Source organism: Mesoplodon mirus, assembly GCF_964341445.2.
Source record: "Mesoplodon mirus genome assembly, chromosome: 3".
Classification (NCBI taxonomy): Eukaryota; Metazoa; Chordata; class Mammalia; order Artiodactyla; family Ziphiidae; genus Mesoplodon; species Mesoplodon mirus.
Window position 1 is genome coordinate 157,262,198 of NC_138978.1, and position 21,649 is coordinate 157,283,846.

General features: G+C 35.1%; 1 protein-coding gene across 4 annotated transcripts in view; it reads right to left on the reverse strand.

Moving 5' to 3' along the window:
• Positions 1-21,649, reverse strand: part of HMCN1 (hemicentin 1) — a gene marked incomplete at its 5' end in the record, with an annotated part of 518,370 nt that overhangs the window by 334,369 nt on the left and 162,352 nt on the right. For all 4 annotated transcript variants that reach the window (XR_014293546.1, XM_082615777.1, XM_082615778.1 and 1 more), the window contains 2 exons: positions 2,677-2,783; positions 4,547-4,718. Coding sequence is in view for 3 of the 4 variants with exons in the window: in XM_082615777.1 (XP_082471903.1) it covers positions 2,677-2,783; positions 4,547-4,718 (279 nt within the window). The remainder of the gene's footprint in view (positions 1-2,676; positions 2,784-4,546; positions 4,719-21,649) is intronic.

Consider the following 21,649-nt stretch of genomic DNA (forward strand, 5'->3'; position numbering starts at 1 on the left):
TAGGCTGTGCTCCATACTTGAGATTAAAACTGTTATGTGAAACATTAAAAAAACCATTATTAATTCCATTGATAGAGCAGACACTTGCCAGATAGCAGAGTGCACAGGAGACGGCACCAGGGATGTGCTATCTTATCTCAGACATTTCTCTGCTTGAGAAAGCACACGTGTAAAACGTTATCATTCATTAGCCATCCAAAAGGGAGATCCAAAGTCAACAGCCATATTTATGTCAGTAGATTCAGCTCAATTTCCTTTGCACCAACCCAATACATTATTTTGGCATTTCGTTTCGGAGCAAAATAAGTTTATTATCTTTACTTGCGTTGTAATGCTTATCCTTTGTTTAGTTACCACAAATTGTACTCTAGAAATTGTGTAACATCAGGACCAGAAGCTTTTTTGGTGATGACTATAAATTTAAGGTAATATGATAATAGATATTGTGTCTTTTTATTGTTTTCTTAATTATAGGAGACCGAGCTTAGAAACTTGTCTACAATGTTCCCACCATCTTACCCTCTCTCTCCTCACTCACAGACTAATCCTCAGTGCTTCTCTGTTGTAATTATCAATGAAGATGTACTCAGTGCCCATTAAGTATCATGGAACATGGCCAAAAGCAGATGCTCAGTACATGTTTACTGAATGGATGACTGAATGAGTAGGTGTGTTAGGCACATGGAAAAACATCAGACATGTAAAATAGTCCTCTTCTAGGCAAGAGTTTTACTAGAGGAAATACCACTGCTAGCAATCCAAATCACCTGCAAAATGGATTCAACTACTTCACAATAAGTTGCTAATAATACGGAAGAGTGGCATCACTTGTACATATTTCAAAATCAATGATAAACAACTTAATGTCACTATTCAGAGAGCAAGAATGAATGACCTTAGTGAACTTGCTAGCTCAGGACACTGCTGGCTTAGGTCATGCTTAAATTTAAGTGTTTGAGGGATAAAGAGACTCAGAACTTCTTATACTCCTTCTTACTATGGTCACAGAAAGTCAGACTCAATCTAATCATATTTCGTGCAAGTTGGTCAAAGTAACCATAACATCAAACTTGGCCACATTGATTTAAAATATAACAGCAAAACACTTCACTGTTGACAATCTAATGCACTCAATAAATACTGAGCAACTGCTATGTGCAAGGAACTGGGTGAATAAAACAGGCAGATGGGACCCTTTCTGATCTATTCAATAAAAAATTACTAATTTTATTTCACATTGCCTTTTTACTTACACCCTTATCCCATATTATCCATGTTTAAAAATCCATATTACACTTTCTATTTTCCTTATAAGGCTGAGAGTTCTGAGAATAAAAAATTGATATTCTAGGATTTAAAAGGAGTTACAATGAAAACTTTCATTCTTTAAATTGGTAAAGTTAATATAAGTATTCCTTAAAAAAAACTGGCATGCAAAAATGGCACCTCGAATCTCTACAGTGTAACACCTCCGCATACTTTCACAGAAGCTAAATAATTTGAACTATGAGCCCATTGATCCCATTTTTTTATGTAGGGAAGCTGAGACAATGAAAGAGTAAATGATGTAAGGGGTATCTTCATTTGAATTGTCCCAGAAGGATTCTAGAGTAAGTTGTTCATTTGGGAGGTATGACGGATGCTAATAAGCAAAGAGCAGGTAACACAGGAAAAAGAATGCAGCCCATAAAGGGTGTGCTTTTAAGCCTGCTCTCACTATAGACAACTGGAGCTTATTCCTGCAGGGGCTGAAAGCTGCTTTTGAGGGGCTTCATCCTCTGGAAGAACAGCCTTCTCCTGTTCAGGTTAAAAAAAAAAAAGCCTCTCAGACACAGAAACACAGGTACCTGAGTCGGAAATAGGCCAGAGCACACTGAAAATTTTGAGAAATATGGGCAAGCCACGCAGACCACGTACTAGAGTGGGTCCCACATATAATGTGCAACAGAACTAGATCTCAGATTTATGGCATCCTGAATTTTGAGGGTATGTTCTTTCCTCCATACTGCCAAAATACAGTGCTTTCTTAGAGGGAATATATACTACTTAATTTAATTCTAGGATACAAATACCATTCTGTGTTAAAGTACACAATGAATGTACATCCACCAAATACCAACAACCAGCAGTGCTTGAGAGCTTATTTTACAGCAGGAACTATGCGAAGTACTTCATTTGTACCATCTTAATTTAATTCTCAGCACAATTCTATGAAGGAAAGGACTATTATTGCCATCCTACATTACAGAGGTGGAAAGCAAGGCACAGAGAAGTTATAGTTCGACGTAATGCAGCTTTTAAGTGGCGGTGTTGAGATTCAAACCCAGGGCAGTTCCATACCGGGGCCTATGCCCCAACCATCATTCTCTACTGGCTCCATCTCTGATTGTGTTGGAAGCAGACAGTGGCTAACACAATCAGTCTGCAGATTTGATGACAGGAAAACTATCCAAGAATTTTAAGTCTATTTATAGTGGTATTGATGCCTTTCGTGGTCATCAAAACTTAACACTATCAATTCATGCAATCAAGACACCTCCTACAAATGCACCATGTATACTGCTTTTTAGTAAAAATGTTCTCTATGATTGCTAGAGAAGATATAAATAAACTATTGTATACACTCTATAAAACATGCCAACACCAAAATAAAATAACAAATAGACTATAAAATACCTTCACTGTCCATATTCCAGCCTCTGGCTCTTTAACATTCACCACCTTGGCAGAGTTATGAATATTTAATAGCTCATTCAGACCAAATCCCTTTTTTATCAGCTTCCCTGAAAGACAGACATAATGGTAACAATCATACCTTTCCTTCAGCTATGTATATTAGCTGTATACCTTTCCAGTACAAATTACCTGATGGACGTTTGTGCCTCTAGCTCAAAACATTATTTTATTTATATCTAAAATATACTCAACTTTAGCATTTCTGGACATTGGAATTGAAGTAACAGATTCCTATTTGCTATGCTGATTTGATCTTATAAAGAGACTAACAAATGACAGGCTATAATCATATTTCCAAAGCCAGCCTAGGTAACTATTATGGCTATCAAGAAGTTATGTGCAGTCCCCAGAGACATTTACATTTAATAGATAGCAAAAACAGTAAAAGAGAATAAATGTCTTTTGGAAGATCACTCAAGGTATTACTAACATAAGAGCCCTGGGCATATCTTTGCATAAAGCGTTAAAACTTCAGTTTTCCATGAAGCACAGCTTGAAGGCTTTTACTTGTCACAGGAATAGTTAAAGGAGGCAGTGTAATGAAGTAGCATGATAGGTGAAACTTAGGAAGAAAAGCAAATTTGGAATTAAGCCATAGTTTACTTATTTACTTCACTCCTGGCTCTCCTATGGACTACTTCTGCAGTTATATAAACAAGTTAATTATAAGAATTCTATGTTTGCATCAAAAGCTTTATAATCACTGTAAATGACTTTCAAAATATCAATATCAATGACTTTTTAAAGTAGCAGAAACTTAATGCAATGGTTACAGGTACTTTTAAGTATCCAGATAATGAAAAACACAAATCTTTCCTGGATAGGTAGCATGGATGGTATTAGAAGAATGCTACCTAAAAAGACAAATCATTTCTAAAGACAAATCCATTTTTAAGACCAAACCTGTAGAAGTCTTGAAAAACAGATTCTGCTTGCTTGTAAATTTCAATTTGATTGTTAGTGTGGATGAAGCCTTTGAGGACAATTTCATACATTATTTTCTTTAAGGTATTAGTTATTTTCTAAGACTCAAATAAGTAAGAAAGGTAGTTACTCCCTCCCCATTTATAAATATTCACAAATAGGTAAAAAAAAAAAATGTAGCACATACTAAAGCCACAATGGGAATAAAAATATTTTGCAAACATCAATAGGTTTAAAAATAATTTCTAAATGCAAATATTAAGAAAAATGAGGTTTCTGTTTTTATTAGATTACTATTCAACATTAAGTCTTATTGTAATATTCAACCGGCAATGGAATCAAGCCAAAACTTAGGGTTATACTATACAATTATTGAGGAAGCAAAGTAAATTAAAACATCATTCTAATGAAAACATGAATTTGTTTTTTAATGATTGTCTCCTATAAAATTAAAATTTATCAAGAAAATAATACAGTAAAAAAATTAATTAGTGGTTTTAAGAGGAGTTTTTTCATGTGATTCACTTAAAAATAACATAAAATACTGAATTTTACAGAATAAGTTATTGTGAAGTACTTCCCCACATAAAGATGAGGAAAATATGATTTCAGGTTCAATTAAAATATTTTTTCTTTTGGATACTTTACCTACAATTAAGTTAGTACATGTGATCTGTTTAAATTATTAGGAGTTTTAGCTTTTTGAATTTCATGTTAAGTCAACAATACTTATGACTAAAAACATTCAGTTTTAATTTTTAAACATCTTCCCTAGTCACTTTTGAATTTATTCATAAAGTTAGCATTAATTTGAACAAGTGTACAAAAAATCTTTTACCTTTCATGGTTTGTCTATTTTATTATATGAATGTCCCATATATCTCACCTAAAGGATTGCGAATTTCAATCATTGGAGAAGGGCCACTCAGAGACACAGTAACCTCTTTTAGACTGGGATCAAAAGGAATTTTCCAAGTGTTTACAGCCTGTTCCAAATGATCTGTTGATAAGAGGTGAACTTTGGAAGCCTGAACTGCTTCCTCTACCCATTTTAACACCTATAAGAGAAAAAAAGAAGCATGAGTAATATCAAAACATTTACAGCTTTATACCACCTCGAATTCCTGGTGCAGTAGTTGACTTTGCTTAATTACATGACTCTGTCACTTTCTGTACTGGTGTGAGGTTTATTTCCATCACAGTTAAGACAAACTTTCCCAACCCTCAGAATGGGAGAAAATATTCGCAAACGATAAGACCAACAAGGGATTATTCTCCAAAATTTACAAACAGCTCATGCAGCTCAATATCAAAAAAACAAACAACCCAATGGAAAAATGGGCAGAAGACCTAAATAGACATTTCTCCAAAGAAGACATACAGATGGCCAAGAGGCACATGAAAACATGCTCAACATTGGTAATAATTAAAGAAATGAAAATCACAACTACAATAAGATATCACCTCACACCAGTCAGAATGGCCATCATCAAAAAATCTACAATTAGTGCTGCAGAGGGTGTGGAGCAAGGGAACCCTCCTACACTGCTGGTGGGAATGTAAATTGGTGGAGCCACTATGGAGAACTGTATGGAGATATATATACAATGGAATACTACTCAGATATGGTATATATACAATGGAATACTACTCAGCCATAAAAAAGAATGAAATAATGCCATTTGCAGCAACATGGATGGACACAGAGATTATCATACTAAGTGAAGGAAGTCAGACAGAGAAAAATATCATATGATATCACTTATATGTGGAATCTAAAAAAATGATACAGGCAGATTATCAACTTTGAAGAAATAAATCTTAAGGAGGTATGGGAGGAAGGAATACATTTTATAAAACGTTACAAGGAAGCTCATAACTGACCTTTGAATAGTAGGGGTTTTAAGTATGCTGTTAAAAATCTGTAAGGGACAATTAAGAAAATTATCAGACTGTAAGAGAAATGTGTGAGCTTGCCAAAAAAGGATTTCAGTGTAGATTTTGTCTTTATCAAATGAAGTTAAAGGAACAAGTTATAGTTAAAGTTTGAATGGAAGAGCCTGCCATTGTTGTTCCACATCTGGTTGTTGCTGTTTGCATTCCTTTATTGAGCCTACATCTTCATAAGCTTTTTGGCAGGTATATGTTGAACACTTGTTTCGTGCTCAAGACAGGATCAGAGAGCACGGATACTGACAACTGATTTGTCTGTTTTCTTCTTTTTCCATGACTGTATCTACTGCCTCATCTTGATTTACAAGCAAAACCTAGAAAACCTACAAAAATAAGTGTTTTGTGGTTTATCTGGGAATAATACAGAAAATATTGCTGTTATTTTTGGTGAAGAAAATCAATTTTGTATAGTTTATTTCAACCTAAATAAAATGTGAATTGTGTTTAAAAATTTTTTTAAATGATACAAATTAACTTATTTACAAAACAGAAACAGACTCACAGACTTAGAGAATGAACTTGTGGTTACCAGGGGGAAAGGGAGTGGGGGAGGGATAGATTGGGAGTTTAGGACCGACATGTACACACTGCTGTATTAAAAAAAAAGAAAAAAAAAGACAAACTTTCCCTACAACCACTTATTATAGTAAGTTCAGAATAAAATGCTAATTTAACTCATGCACAAATTTCAATTTTTATATCTTGGAATAATATATTCAAAATGAGATTACAGTGTCCAAAAACCAGCTGTGCAGAGATATTACATCTAGAGGTATTACAGACAGTTCTATTTCTCAAGAGAAATGAAAAGAACCTATAAAAAACATGGTAATGGCGATACTGAGATTCTTTTTCCCTCCATTCTTCCTTTCTGGATTTCTTTCAAGGTCCAATTTATAAAAGATAATTAGCAAATTATCAAATCGAATTTCAATATATTGGGTATTGAGTTATTGTAATAGAGTATACTATAATTATATATTGTATATTGTATATTATAATATATATTGTAGTATATTAATTATTGAAAAATAATTGCCATGCCAGCAAAGTATTCATTTTTACGATAAAATAAATAAGTAAAAAATAATGGGAAAAGTAACCACTGTATTTTTTTAAAATGGAAAAATATTTCACCACCAATTTAAGTGGTGTGTCCTTGAAAACTAGGCTTTGGGAAAATATCAAGAAACTGGGTTATAATAGGGTATTAATGACTCACTGTGAACAAGGAAACCTTCCAGTCCACAGAAATGTTCTTCAACAGCAAACACAATTCCTCATTAAACAAACAGGTCATGACTGGACAGGTACTGCTTAGTTAAACTTACACAATTACTTCTAAATCATACTAAGCTTTAATCCATCTCAGATCTTTCTCTGGTTCATATATCCTTTAAGACTATATCCCTTGTAATTATGCATAAAACACTGAACAGTGCTGGATATTAAGCTACAGCCAAGCTACTCAAAATAAACAAAAACATATTTGAAATTTCAATAGTAGTAGCCACAAATCAATGAATCAAACAAGTATTGTGCAATAACTTAATTCTCTGTAAAAAGGATCCCATTTTTTTTTGTCCTCAAGGATGAGGAAAGTGGCTAAGACATACTATCATAAAATTAACAGTGTGAGGCAATTATGTTCATTCATTAAATAAAGGTTTATTGTTCAAAGTACTCTTCCAGGTACTGAGTGTTGATGAACATATTTTTAGTCAATATTTAGTAATCACACTTCTTCTCTGAACTAGTATCTTTTTGCATTATTTTGTAGTCTGCATTATTCACTTTTAATAAATCTTCTCATCTTTCCTCTAAGGTCAAGAACCACAGCTCCTTTATCATTGTATACCCTGAACCAAGTGACCTGCTCTACACATAAAAAGGTGGGATATGTACTAATGTCCATGAAGTTGGTCATAATGATGATAATAACAATGTCTTATTAAATAAAAGACTGTTATGGGAATTCATGAAACAGGGAGCCCTTGTCGAAATAATGTATGTAAGGTGCCCATCACAGTACTTGCCACATAGTGGATATTCAGATGTTTTTCTCCATCTCCAACTAAATTCCCTTCTCTTCCCCTAATTGAATATTTCAGTAATGACTTCATGGGCAAAGTGAAAAAACTTACCCATGAAAGTCAGATAAGATTTCTGTAAATGAAAAAAAGACACAAAGTAATTCCAGGTAGAAGAGAAGTTCTGAAGAAACACAGAGAGACAGAAGTACTCATAAATGTTAAGAACATGAGTGCATCCAACTGGCTACAGTTAAGTGTTCAGAAAAGGGAGAAGCGGAAGATGAGGTTGGAAGCTTGTGTCAGGGGCAGACTATGTATGGTCACAAAGTCAAGCTATGACAATCGGATTTTACCCTAAAGACCCAAATGAAAAATTCCTGAAGGACTTTATGCAGAGGAGTAATACATTGAATGTGGTATTTTACAAAGAAACACCTCTAGTGGTATCATCAACTGAGCAAAAAAAAAAATCTATTACAGTTAATTACTCCATAAATCAAATGATATATTTCCTCAAAGTTTAACCTTATAAAGCACCTGGAATATTATGTATGAAATAAAGCATGTATCAAGATAATTGTCTAAAGAAGCAGATGCCATATTTTAAAAATGGGTTCTGAGTGATCTATCATACTTGAACAGAAAGGTATGAATCATTCTGCTCATCAAATCTATCCATATGAATTTAAGAAAAAAAAATGTCATGAAGAACATAGGGGTAAGACAGGAATAAAGACACAGATCTACTAGAGAATGGACTTGAGGATATGGGGAGGAGGAAGGGTAAGCTGTGACAAAGTGAAAGAGCGGCATGGACATATATACACTACCAAACGTAAGGTAGATAGCTAGTGGGAAGCAGCCGCATAGCACAGGGAGATCAGTTCCGTGCTTTGTGACCGCCTGGAGGGGTGGGATAGGGAGGGTGGGAGGGAGACGCAAAAGGGAGGGGATATGGAAACATATGTATATGTATAACTGATTAAATTTGTTATAAAGCAAAAAAATAAAAAAACAATTAAAAAAAAATCTATCCATATGGCTATAGAAACCAGACTGATTATCACTAATATTTGACCTTAAATAGAACACGTTTTAATAATCAGAGTGTTGACATTCTTATGTCTTAAACATACAATATGGCTGCGTAACTCAAGGAAATGCAAAGAACTGACTTATTGTCTGAGAAAGCACTTGATAAATTTGACTGGGGATAAATAACTTTCAGGATAATGTCTGATTTAGAGACTAAAGAAGGCAAAGGACAAGAAAAGTCAGATAAATAGAACATTTGTTTCAAGGACAAGACACAAAATGTGGCCATAAATAATTCTCAATGTAAGGGAAGAAAATAATTAGAAAACAAGGATAGTATAGAATCTCAAGTTCAACAATGAAATGCAGTAGTGTTAAGTAGAAAAAAAAGTGAAATCAATTTTTTATACACCTTTACTTAAATGTATAGTGTATTCTGGGTGACTCCTCAAATATACCTCTCCTTCAAACCCAATGTAGAAAGGTTATGATATATCACTGGAAATCTATCCTGTTGTCTATTAGTTATGGATGGAAAGCACTAAGTTCTAGGCATTCTTATGAAAATGGAAAATATTTAGTTGCATTTTCATAAGACAATTGTGTTTAAATGATATGAAATATAAGCAGGCTTTTGGTTTATTCTTAATACTGTTTCCAATTCATCAACATTTATGAGGCTTTCACAAAGGGATTACCACGTATCATGATACTACTTGTTGGGAAAGATACTCACGACTTTTTTATCCACTTACAGAAAAAAATCAAATTGAAAACAGATGCAACTCACTTTGTTAAAAAATACAGATATTACCTACATGTGAGTAAAAGTAGATCCCTGCAAGCCACAGATCATCATAAGTGAGGTTTCTGGCCTCTCATGTTGCCACATATAAGGAAAAAAAAAAAAAAAAAAAAACTTTGTCTAACCATGAGAAATGTTCTCATGAGATGTGAAATGATCTTATACTGATATTATAATGACAAAAAGAAGTGAACTAGAATAATGTGAGATCCTTTGAATCAGTACCTTTTCACTAACATAAAAACTGTTTCAACCCACTAGGGAACCATTAATTGTACATTAAGTTTTAATGTAAAAATAGTCCCTCATGATTTGTAGCAGTTTAAACCTCAAAGGGCCTTTGAGAACATTTAACCCAGCTCTTTTATTTTATAAATGAGGGAAACTGATATTTCAAAGAGTTCTTGTACCTTTTAAACACCTAACCAGACTGATTCTGGCTCAGTAGTTATTTTTTACATAAGCCCCTTTGTTCCTGAATACACTCTCTTAGTTTAAATATTTTGCATCCTATGTAATAATATTTAAAAATAAGCTCATATTTCTATTCCACTCAGGAAGGAAATGCAAATATTATTGCAAAACACAAAACTGGCCTACATTATTATGTATTATGAAATACAATACATAGTATTAAGTAGAAATGGAAGTGAAATCAATTTTGCATACATCTTCAAGAAGAGAATTTGAAGAAAACTTTGTTTGGAAGGATTTTTTTCTTTTTTTAATCAATATATGGTTGATATGTAACATTACATTCATTTCAGGTGTACAATGTAATGATTCGGTATCTGTACATATTGCAAAATGATCACCACGATAAATCTAAATAACACCCATCACCACACATAGTTACAATTTTCTTTCTCTTGTGATGAGAACTTTTAAGATCTACTAAGCATCATTCAAATATACTACACAATATTATTAACTATAGCTACCAGGCTGTACATTACATCCCCAGGACTTATTTTATAACTAGAAGTCTGTACCTTTTGATCCCTTTACCCATTTCGCCTACCCCACCAAATCCCCGCTTCTGGCAACCACCAATCTGTTCTCTGTATCTTATGAGTTCAGTTTTGTTTTTGTTTTAGATTCCACATATAAGTGAAATCATATGTTATTTGTCTTCTTTGGTCTGACATTTCACTTAGCATAATGCCCTCAAGGTCCATCCCTGCTGTCAAAAATGACTAGACTTCCTTCTTTTTATGGCTGAATAATATCCCAGTATGTGTATGTATACATGCCACATTTTCTTCATCCATTCATCTGTAGGTGGGCACTTAGGTTGCATCTATGTCTTGGCTATTGTAAACAGTGCTGCAATGAACACAGAATGAATATGTTTTTTGAGTTAATGTTTTCAGAAGTGGAACTGCTTGATCATAAGATCATTTTTAATTTGGGGGATAACCTTCATACTGTTTTTCATAGTGGCTGCACCAATTTACATTCCCACCAACAGTGCACAAGGGTTCCCTTTGCTCCACATCCTTACCAACACTTGTCATTTCTTGTCTTTTTGATAATAGCCATTCTAACCAGTGTGAGGTGATATTTCATTGTGGTTTTGATTTGCAATTCCCTGATGATTAGTGATGTTGAACACCTTTTCATGTACTTGTTGGCCATTTGTATGTCTTCTTTGGAAAAATGTTTTTTCAGATCTTTTGCCCACTTTTTAATTGATTGTTTGGTTTTTTTTTGCTATTGAGTTGTATGAGTTCTTTATGTTTTCAATATTAACCCCTTATCAAATATATGATTTGCAACTACTTTCTCTCATTCAATAGGCTGCCTTTTCATTTTGTTGATGGTTTCCTTTACCGTGCAGAAGCCTTTTAGTTTGTTGTAGTCCCACTTATTTTCGCTTTTGTTGCCTTTGCTTTTAGTGTCAAATCCAAAAAATCATCACCAAGACCTATGGCAAGAAGCTTATCACTCACGTTTTCTTCTAGGAGTTTTATAGTTTCAGGTCTCACATTCTAGTTTTTAATCCATTTTGAGTTAGTTTTTGTGAATGGTGTAATATAGTGGTCCAGTTTCACTGTTTTGCATGTAGCTCTCCAGTTCTCTGCACAGTATTTATTGAATAGACTTTCCTTTCCCCATTGTATATTCTTGGTTCCTTTGTCATAAATTAACTGACCATGTATGTGTGGGTTTATTTCTGGGCTCTATTTTGTTCCACTGATCTATGTGTCTATTTTCACTTCCATACCATAACTGTTTTGATTACTATAGCTTTGTAATATAGTTTTAAATCAGGCAGCATGATGCCTCCAGCTTTGTTCTTTCTCAAGACTGCTTTGGCTATTTGGGGTCTTTTGTGGTTCCATACAGACTTTGATGGTTTGTTCTAGTTCTGTGGAAAATGCCATTGGAATTTTGACAGGGATTGCATTGAATCTATAGATTGCTTTGGGTAGGATGGACATTTTAACAATATTAATTCTTCCAATCCATGAGTAGGGAATATCTTTCCATTTATTTGTAATTTATTTAATCAATGTCTTATAGTCTTTAGTATACAGCTTTCACCTCCTTGGTTAAATATTTTTCTGAAGTATTTTAAGTATTAAGTATTTTATTTGTTTTGATACCATGTGGAAGGATGTTTTTAATGTAAAAAATTATATCAAATGTATTTCCCCAGAACATCTTTTGTCCTTTTGGTGGGAAAATGGAAATACGGTAAAGTGTTAGATACAACTTGTAATTATGCATATATCTGTATCTTTGTTGTTGTTGCTGTTTATCATCTGTTATCTCTACTAAACTGTCCCATGAGACAGAACAGAAACTATGGATGAAGTGCTCACTACTATATCCCCTCAACCTAACACAATGCATGAGATATAGATATAGTAAATTCCTAATAAATATGTATGAGAAGGAGGGAAAAGAGGAAAGAGGGAGGAAAGATAGAGAAATTGTATATCAGATCTTTACCCTCAGAGTTAAGAGTATGTAAAAAGGTAACATTGGGCCCTGTGTTCATTTGTGACAAGCCCTCTCTCAGCACTAAATTTTCAACACTGAGCTGAATAGGGTATGAACTTGCAGGTGTGGTCTTAAATGTGAGCATCAGGCTCTAATCAGTTTTGATTTATTTGGTTAGCTAACTTGGGATTTTAAAATGCAATGGAGATATCTCTAGAATTAAGTCCATTTTTTAAAAAACGCCAGTGTATGCTTTTCAGTAGCACTGGATGAAGATTTTTCAAGCTCAGCAGTGGTAGAAAGTTGTTCAGTAAATGAATGCAACAAAGCAAAAGTAGTTTAAAAGGCTGGGTTAGGCATAAGTGCACCCACCTAATAATCAGAGCCTCCTCAGAAAACCATCCATGTAATATTACTACTAATAATAGAAAGCACTTTTATAGTGTTTATTACATGCCAGATACTTTTAAGAGCTTTACAGTGAACTTCACAATAGCTCTTCGACATAGGAACGGTTATCTCCATCTTACATACGGAAAAACTAAAGCACATTCTCAAAGTTCATAAGCCACACAACTAGTAAGAAGGCAGGGCTGGCCTTTTGATTTCAATAATCTTGTCTACTTTCTAAATTTATCATAAGAAAAAATCACAGTTTTCAAGAGTGAATCAGAAATAATAGCTAGTGAAAAATCAATGCAGGTGTTTTAAATGAGAAGTGGATTCCAAAACAGTGATTTGATTATTTGTATATTATTATCACTACTTGAACAGCAAATTGTCAAGAATTAACTTATATAAAAATATTAAAGCCTTTAAATCTATATTGAATTTGATGTGAGAATGACTTACTACATTTCCAAGACAACCATTTTGTGGTAAACCCTACATGATAGCAGAGGCAGGCTTCACTCCACTCTGATCTGGCTAAGAGAGAGAGAGACACTCCTCTGGGTATCCAGGAGAGCCTTTCCCCCTAGGTTCAAGTTCATTTTTACCCTGCAGTATAGCATAGAACCCATAATTCAGAATCTGCATAGAAGTCACTAAGCATTTATTGAGCATCTACTGAATATAAAGGATAGTATATGATATTACAGAGAAAACCAAAGAAATAGAAACACACTCCCTGCCTTATAAGACATGACAATCTAGTTGAAGAAATGAGACAAAGACAATAAAAACAAATTAACTAGCTCTTACCTTCAAGTAATAAATTAAAAAGATCAGATTTATAGTCTCAATTTTATATTATAAATGATCAATTTATAGTCCTAAACTGTGATGCACTTTTCTACTCAAAAATTTTAATGATTCCCTGTTACATTCAGAATGAAGCCCAAGCCAGGAGTATACTGAGGGCTGGCAATGGGAGTAGTTTACCCTGGATGCAGATAATAAAGGGGTGCACTGTCTGTGGAAAATTTAAACACAATACAAAAACGGACTAAAAGTTGCTCTGCTTTCTAATATCATCATGTCCTAGTAATCCTAACCAGTTCTCCCTTAAAAAAATTGTTTGTCTAAAGTCTAACCAACTGCTGTTATTACCGTTGAGTTTTAATAATACATGTAAGCTTCAAATTAGCACATTTTTATTACTTTCCCTTTAAGAAACATCATATTCTGCATAGACATTAATTCAGAGAACTCCCAGTTATATGTCACGTACATGGTCATGCTAACTCTGTTACTCACTTTCAAGAGTATATGTAGTACTGTGATCCTACATTTTCCTGTATTTAGACAGTAGATCCAAGCTATACCTTCACAGCTCAGGAGTTACATGATATGACGTGTTAAAAGGATCACTCTAGGCTCTGTGTTGAAATTAGAGTGTAGGGGATGAAAGGTCAGAAGCAAGGAGATCAGATATAAAGCCACTGCATTAATCCAGGTGGAAGATGATAGTGACCCAGACCAGGGTTGTAATAGTGGGGCAGAAAGTGGCCAGTTTTGGATGTTTACTGAAGCCAGAGTTGACAGGGTTTACTGAAGACCAGAAGTGGAGCCTGAGAATGATACCTCAGTTGCCATTAACTGAGACAGTGAAGACCGCAGGAAGTTGATTTAAAGGGGTGATGGACTGAGGAGGAGAATGTAGGCTCTCAGCTTGGGCATGCCAAATTGAGGCATCTGTTAGACACCAGGTGGAAGAAAGAAGCAGGCAGTCAGATATATGGATCAGAAGTCCAGTTAGGAAGTCCAGATTGGAGATATAATGGAATTTAAAATCATGAAGCTCTCCTCGCAGCCCCTCCCCACCAACAACTTACACAAAGGGGGAAGTACACCATCCTGTGAAAATAAACTTAGATGTTAATACACAATGGCCCAGAAGAAAGCCTTGGAACAAGTCTCCCCTTGTTCTGACTCCAGGCAACCTTCAGATGACAAGGTACCCCCAACATTGTATGTGAGTCTGTAGGGAGCGAATGCACTAGTCATGCCAATACAAATGTTCTAGACTTATGGCAATGAGATTTCTCATCATAGATGAATGAGTAGCATTCTAATCTTATACAACACTGCGGTGAGTTGGGCTAATGAGTGTCTATTCCTGAGGAGGATGGGTCCACTTTTGGAGTGCTGACAAACCCAGTTCCATAGTTTGCAAAGCTTAGCAAATCCACCACAGAAATGTCACACTTTGAGGTCTCTTAAGAAGGACTTTTGCTGATAATATCCATTTTTATTACCCTCTATGTACGTTATACCTACTTAATTTGGAAAATTCCAGAGTGAGCTTTTCCAGCAGTAAGTGCCCCAAAACAAGTGTGGTTGGTAATTCATGGAACAGATCATAAATGCTCGTGCTTGAAGGTAGGCAAAATAAGAAATAATTTATGTGTTATAAGGTTTTTGTCAAGAAAACGCTTTCTGGTGGAACTAAATTTTACTGAGTTCAATATAGAGAATATGGGTTGGGGGAGGGCTTAGAAATTGGAAGAGCATTAGGAAATCTGGGTTCAACGGGGACACTACAGAGGATTGATGACAAAAGTGACAATCAACTTCAACTCTATGAACACCTAAAACTTGTGTAAAACTACCACACCTTCAACAGGATGAAAGTTCTCTAATGCAAAGCAGCTGAAAAAATAAAAGCACACTTCAGACATTTCTGAACGGTGAAATCATTCCTGCTGTTATAAAGTGTCAAAGTAGATTTCACTAATTTATCTTCATAAAATTCTTATGTGTCACAAGCTCAATGTGCTACAAATGACTGAGGAAATTTATCTTGCCAGAAAATACGCACTATTTAAAATAATAAAAATATAAAGGATTGACTTTTTTGTTTGTTTGTTTGTCTGTTTGTTTTTGCATTATGCGGGCCTCTCACTGCTGTGGCCTCTCCCGTTGCGGAGCACAGGCTCCAGACGTGCAGGCTCAGCGGCTATGGCTCATGGGCCCAGCCGCTCTGCGGCATGTGGGATCTTCCCGGACCAGGACACGAACCTGTGTCCCCTGCATCGGCAGGCGGACTCTCAACCACTGCGCCAGCAGGGAAGCCCAGGATTGACTTTTATACATTAGATCCTCAGACCTTATTCATCGTATAGCTAAAAGCTGGTATCCTTTTACCAATCTCTCCCTGTTTTCCTAACCACTCAGCCCCTGGCAAATAGTTTGCTACTCTTTGTTTCAATAAGCTTCACTTTTTTTCTTTTTTTGTAGATTCCAAATATAAATACCATGCTGATAACACTGTATTGCATAATTGAAATTTGATATGAGAATACAACTTCAATGTTGTACCAAAAAAAAAAAAAAAAAGATAAATATGGGAGGTGATGGATGTGATAATTAACTACGTGGGGAGAATCCTTTCACAATTTATAATCATATCAATAGGTATACACATCACAATATACACTTTAAATATCTCACAATTTACCAGTTAACAATTTATATTATCAATTGTACCTTATAAAACTGAAATGATAAATAAACTATTGAATTTTTTCTAACACCTTTATTGGAGTATAATTGCTTTACAATGGTGTGTTAGATTCTGCTTTATAACAAAGTGAATCAGTTATACATATACATCTGTAACCATATCTCTGCCCTCTTGCATCTCCCTCCCTCCCACCCTCACTATCCCACCCCTCTAGGTGGTCACAAACCACCGAGCTGATCTCCCTGTGCTATGCGGCTGCTTCCCACTAGCTATCTATTTTACGTTTCGCAGTGTATATATGTCCATGCCACTCTCTCACTTTGTCCCAGCTTACCCTTCCTCTTCCCCATATCCTCAGGTCCACTCTACAGTAGGTCTGTGTCTTTATTCCCGTATTGCCCCTAGATTCTTCATGAAATGTATTTTTTCTTAGACTCCCTATATATGTGTTAGCATAGGATATTTGTTTTTCTCTTTCTGACTTACTTCACTCTGTATGACAGACTCTAGGTCCATCCACCTCACTACAAATAACTCAATTTCGTTTCTTTTTATGGCTGAGTAATATTCCATTGTATATATGTGCCACGTATTCTTTATCCATTCATCTGTTGATAGACACTCAGGTTGCTTCCATGTCCTGGTTATTGTAAATAGAGCTGCAATGAACAGTTTGGTACATGACTCTTTTTGAATTATGGTTTTTACAGGCTATATGTACAGTAGTGGTATTGCTGGGTCGTATGGTAGTACTATTTTTAGTTTATTAAGGAACCTCCATACTGTTCTCCATAGTGGCTGTATCAATTTACATTCCCACCAACAGTGCAAAAGGATTCCCTTTTCTCCACACCCTCTCCAGCATTTATTGTTTCAAGATTTTTTGAAGATAGACATTCTGACCAGTGTGAGATGATATCTCATTGTAGTTTTGATTTGCATTTCTCTAATGATTAATGATGTGGAGTATCCTTTCATCTGTTTGTTGGCAATATGTATATCTTCTTGGGAGAAATGTCTATTTAGGTCTTCTGCCCATTTTTGTATTGGGTTGTTTCTTTCTTTGATACTGAGCTGCTTGTAAATTTTGGAGATTAATGCTTTGTCAGTTGCTTCATTTGCAAATATTTTCTCCAACTCTGAGGGTTGCCTTTTCATCTTGCTTATGGTTTCCTTTGCTGTGCAAAAGCATTTAAGTTTCATTAGGTCCCATTTGTTATTTTTGTTTTTATTTCCATTTCTCTAGGAGGTGGGTCAAAAAAGGTCTTGCTATGATTTATGTCATACAGTGTTCTGCCTATGTTTTCCTCTAAGAGTTTGACAGTGTCTGGCCTTACATTAAGGTCTTTAATCCATTTTGAGTTTATTTTTGTGCATGGTGTTAGGGAGTGTTCTAATTTCATACTTTTACATGTACCTGTCCAGTTTTCCCAGCAGCACTTACTGAAGAGGATGTCTTTTCTCCACTGTATATTCTTGCCTCCTTTATCAAAGATAATGTGACCATATACGTGTGGGTTTATCTCTGGGCTTTCTATCCTGTTCCACTGATCTATATTTCTGTTTTTGTGCCACTACCATACTATGCTGATTACTGTAGCTTTGTAGTATAGTCTGAAGTCAGGGAGCCTGATTTCTCTAGCTCCGTTTTTCGTTCTCAGGATTGCTTTGGCTATTCGGGGTCTTTTGTGTTTCCATACAAATTGTGAAATTTTTGGTTGTAGTTCTGTAGAAAATGCCAGTGGTAGTTTGATAGGGATTGCATTGAATTTGTAGATTGCTTTGGGTAGTAGAGTCATTTTCACAATGTTCATTCTTCCAATCCAAGAATATGGTATATTTCTCCATCTATTTTCATCATCTTTAATTTCTTTCATCAGTGTCTTATAATTTTCTGCATACAGGTCTTTTGTCTCCTTAGGTAGGTTTATTCCTAGATATTTTATTCTTTTGTTGCAGTGGTAAATGGGAGTGTTTTCTTGATTTCACGTTCAGATTTTTCATCATTAGTGTATAGAAATGCAAGAGATTTCTGTGCATTAATTTTGTATCCTGCTACTTTACCAAATTCATTGATTAGCTCTAGTAGTTTTCTGGTAGCATCTTTAGGATTCTCTATGTATAGGATCATGTCATCCGCAAACAGTGACAGCTTTACTTCTTCTTTTCCGATTCGGATTCCTTTTATTTCTTTTTCTTCTCTGACTGCTGTGGCTAAAACTTCCAAAACTATGTTGAATAATAGTGGTGAGAGTGGGCAACTTTGTCTTGTTTCTGATCTTAGTGGAAATGGTTTCAGTTTTTCACCATTGAGGATGATGTTGGCTGTGGGTTTGTCATATATGGCCTTTATTATGTTGAGGAAAGTTCCCTCTATGCCTACTTTCTGCAGGGTTTTTATCATAAATGGGTGTTGAATTTTATCAAAAGTTTTCTCTGCATCTATTGAGATGATCATATGGTTTTTCTCCTTCAGTTTGTTAATATGGTATATCACATTGATTTATTTGCGTATACTGAAGAATCCTTGCATTCCTGGAATAAACCCCACTTGATCATGGTGTATGATCCTTTTAATGTGCTATTGGATTCTGTTTGCTAGTATTTTGTTGAGGATTTTTGCATCTATGTTCATCAGTGATATTGGCCTGTAGTTTTCTTTCTTTGTGACCTCTTTGTCTGGTTTTGGTATCAGGGTGATGGTGGCCTCGTAGAATGAGTTTGGGAGTGTGCCTCCCTCTGCTATATTTTGGAAGAGTTTCAGAAGGATGGATGTTAGCTCTTCTCTAAATGTTTGATAGAATTCGCCTGTGAAGCCATCTGGTCCTGGGCTTTTGTTTGTTGGAAAATTTTTTATCACAGTTTCAATTTCAGTGCTTGTGATTGGACTATTCATATTTTCTATTTCTTCCTGGTTTAGTCTTGGAAGACTGTGCATTTCTAAGAATTCATCCATTTCTTCCAGGTTGTCCATTTTATTGGCATAAAGTTGCTTGCAGTAATCTCTCATGCTTGTGTGTATTTCTGCAGTGTCAGTTGTTACTTTTCCTTTTTCATTTCTAATTCTATTGATTTGAGTCTTCTTCCTTTTTTTCTTGATGAGTCTGGCTAATGTTTTATCAATTTTGTTTATCTTCTCAAAGAATCAGCTTTCAGTTTTATTAATCTTTGCTCTCATTTCCTTCATTTGTTTTTCATTTATTTCTGATGTGATCTTTATGATTTCTTTCCTTCTGCTAACTTTGGGGGTTTTTTTTGTTGTTCTTCTTCTTTCTCTAATTGCTTTATGTGTAGGGCTAGGTTGCTTATTTGAGATGTTTCTTGTTTCTTAAGTTAGGATTGTATTGCTATAAACTTCCCCCTTAGTACTGCTATCGCTGCATCCCAAAGGTTTTGGGTCGTCGTGTTTTTATTGTCATTTGTTTCTAGGTATTTTTTGATTTCCTCTTTGATTTCTTTAGTTACCCCTTGGTTATTAAGCAGTGTATTGTTTAGCCGCCATGTGTTTGTATGTTTTACAGATTTTTTTCCTGTAATTGATATCTAGTCTCATAGCATTGTGGTCGGAAAAGGTACTTGATATGATTTCAATTTTCTTAAATTACCAAGTCTTGATTTGTGACCCAAGATATGATCTATCCTGGAGAATGTTCCATGAGCACTTGTGACGAATGTGTATCCTGTTGTTTTGGGATGGAATGTCCTATAAATATCAATTAAGTCCATCTTATTTAATGTATCACTTAAATCTTGTGTTTATTTATTTTCATTTTGGGTGATCTGTCCATGGGTGAAAGTGGGGTGTTAAAGTCCCGTACTATGATTGTGTTACTGTTGATTTCCCCTTTTATGGCTGTTAGTATTTGCCTTATGTATTGAGGTGCTCCTGTGTTGGGTGCATAAATATTTACAATTGTTATGTCTTCTTCTTGGATCCATCCCTTGATCATTATGCAGTATTCTTGTCTCTTGTAACAGTCTTTATTTTAAAGTCTATTTTGTCTGATATGAGAATTGTTACTCCAGCTTTCTTTTGATTTCCATTTGCAATGGAATGTCTTTTTCCATCCCCTCACTTTGTCTGTATGTGTCCATAGGCCTGAAGTGGGTCTCTGGTAGACAGCATATATACATGTCTTGTTTTTATATCCATTCAGCCAGTCTACGTCTTTTGGTTGGAGCATTTAATCCATTTACATTTAAGGTAATTATCGATATGTATGTTCCTATTCCCATTTTCTTAATTGTTTTGGGTTCGTTATTGTAGGTATTTTCCTTCTCTTGTGTTTCCTGCCTAGAGAAGTTCCTTTAGCATTTGCTGTAAAGCTGGTTTGGTGGTGCTGAATTCTCTTAGCTTTTGCTTCTCTGTAAAGGTTTTAACTTCTCCATCAAATCTGAATGAGATCCTTGCTGGGTAGAGTAATCTTGGTTGTAGGTTTTTCTCCTTCATCACTTAAAATATGTCCTGCCACTCCCTTCTGGCTTGCAGTTTCTGCTGAAAGATCAGCTGTTAACCTTTGGGGATTCCCTTGCATATTATTTGTTGCTTTTCCCTTGCTGCTTTTAATATTTTTTCTTTGTATTTAATTTTTGATAGTTTGATTAATATGTGTCTTGGCGTGTTTCTCCTTGGATTTATCCTCTATAGGACTCTCTGCACTTCCTGGACTTGATTATTTTCTTTCCCATGTCAGGGAAGTTTTCAACTATAATCTCTTCAAATATTTTCTCAGACTCTTTCTTTTTGTCTTCTTCTTCTGCGACCCCTATAATTTGCATGTTGGTGCATTTATGTTGTCCCAGAGGTCTCTGAGACTGTCCTCAATTCCTTTCATTCTTTTTTCTTTATTCTGCTCTGCAGTAGTTATTTCCACTATTTTATCTTCCAGGTCACTTATCCATTCTTCTGCCTCAGTTATTCTGCTATTGATCCCTTCCAAAGAATTTTTCATTTCATTTATTGTGTTGTTCATCACTGTTTGTTTCATCTTTAGTTCTTCTAGGTCTTTGTTAAACGTTTTTTGTATTTTCTCTATTCTATTTCTAAGATTTTGGATCATCTTTATTATCATTATTCTGAATTCTTTTTCAGGTACACTGCCTATTTCCTCTTCATTTGTTAGGTCTGGTAGGTTTTTGCTTTGCTTTTTCATCTGCTGTTTTTCTGTCTTCTCATTTTGCTTATCTTACTGTGTTTGGGTCTCCTTTTTGCAGGTTACAGGTTCGTAGTTCCCGTTGTTTTTGATGTCTGTCCCCAGTGGCTAAAGTTGGTTCAGTCGGTTGTTTAGGCTTCCTGGTGGAGGGGAC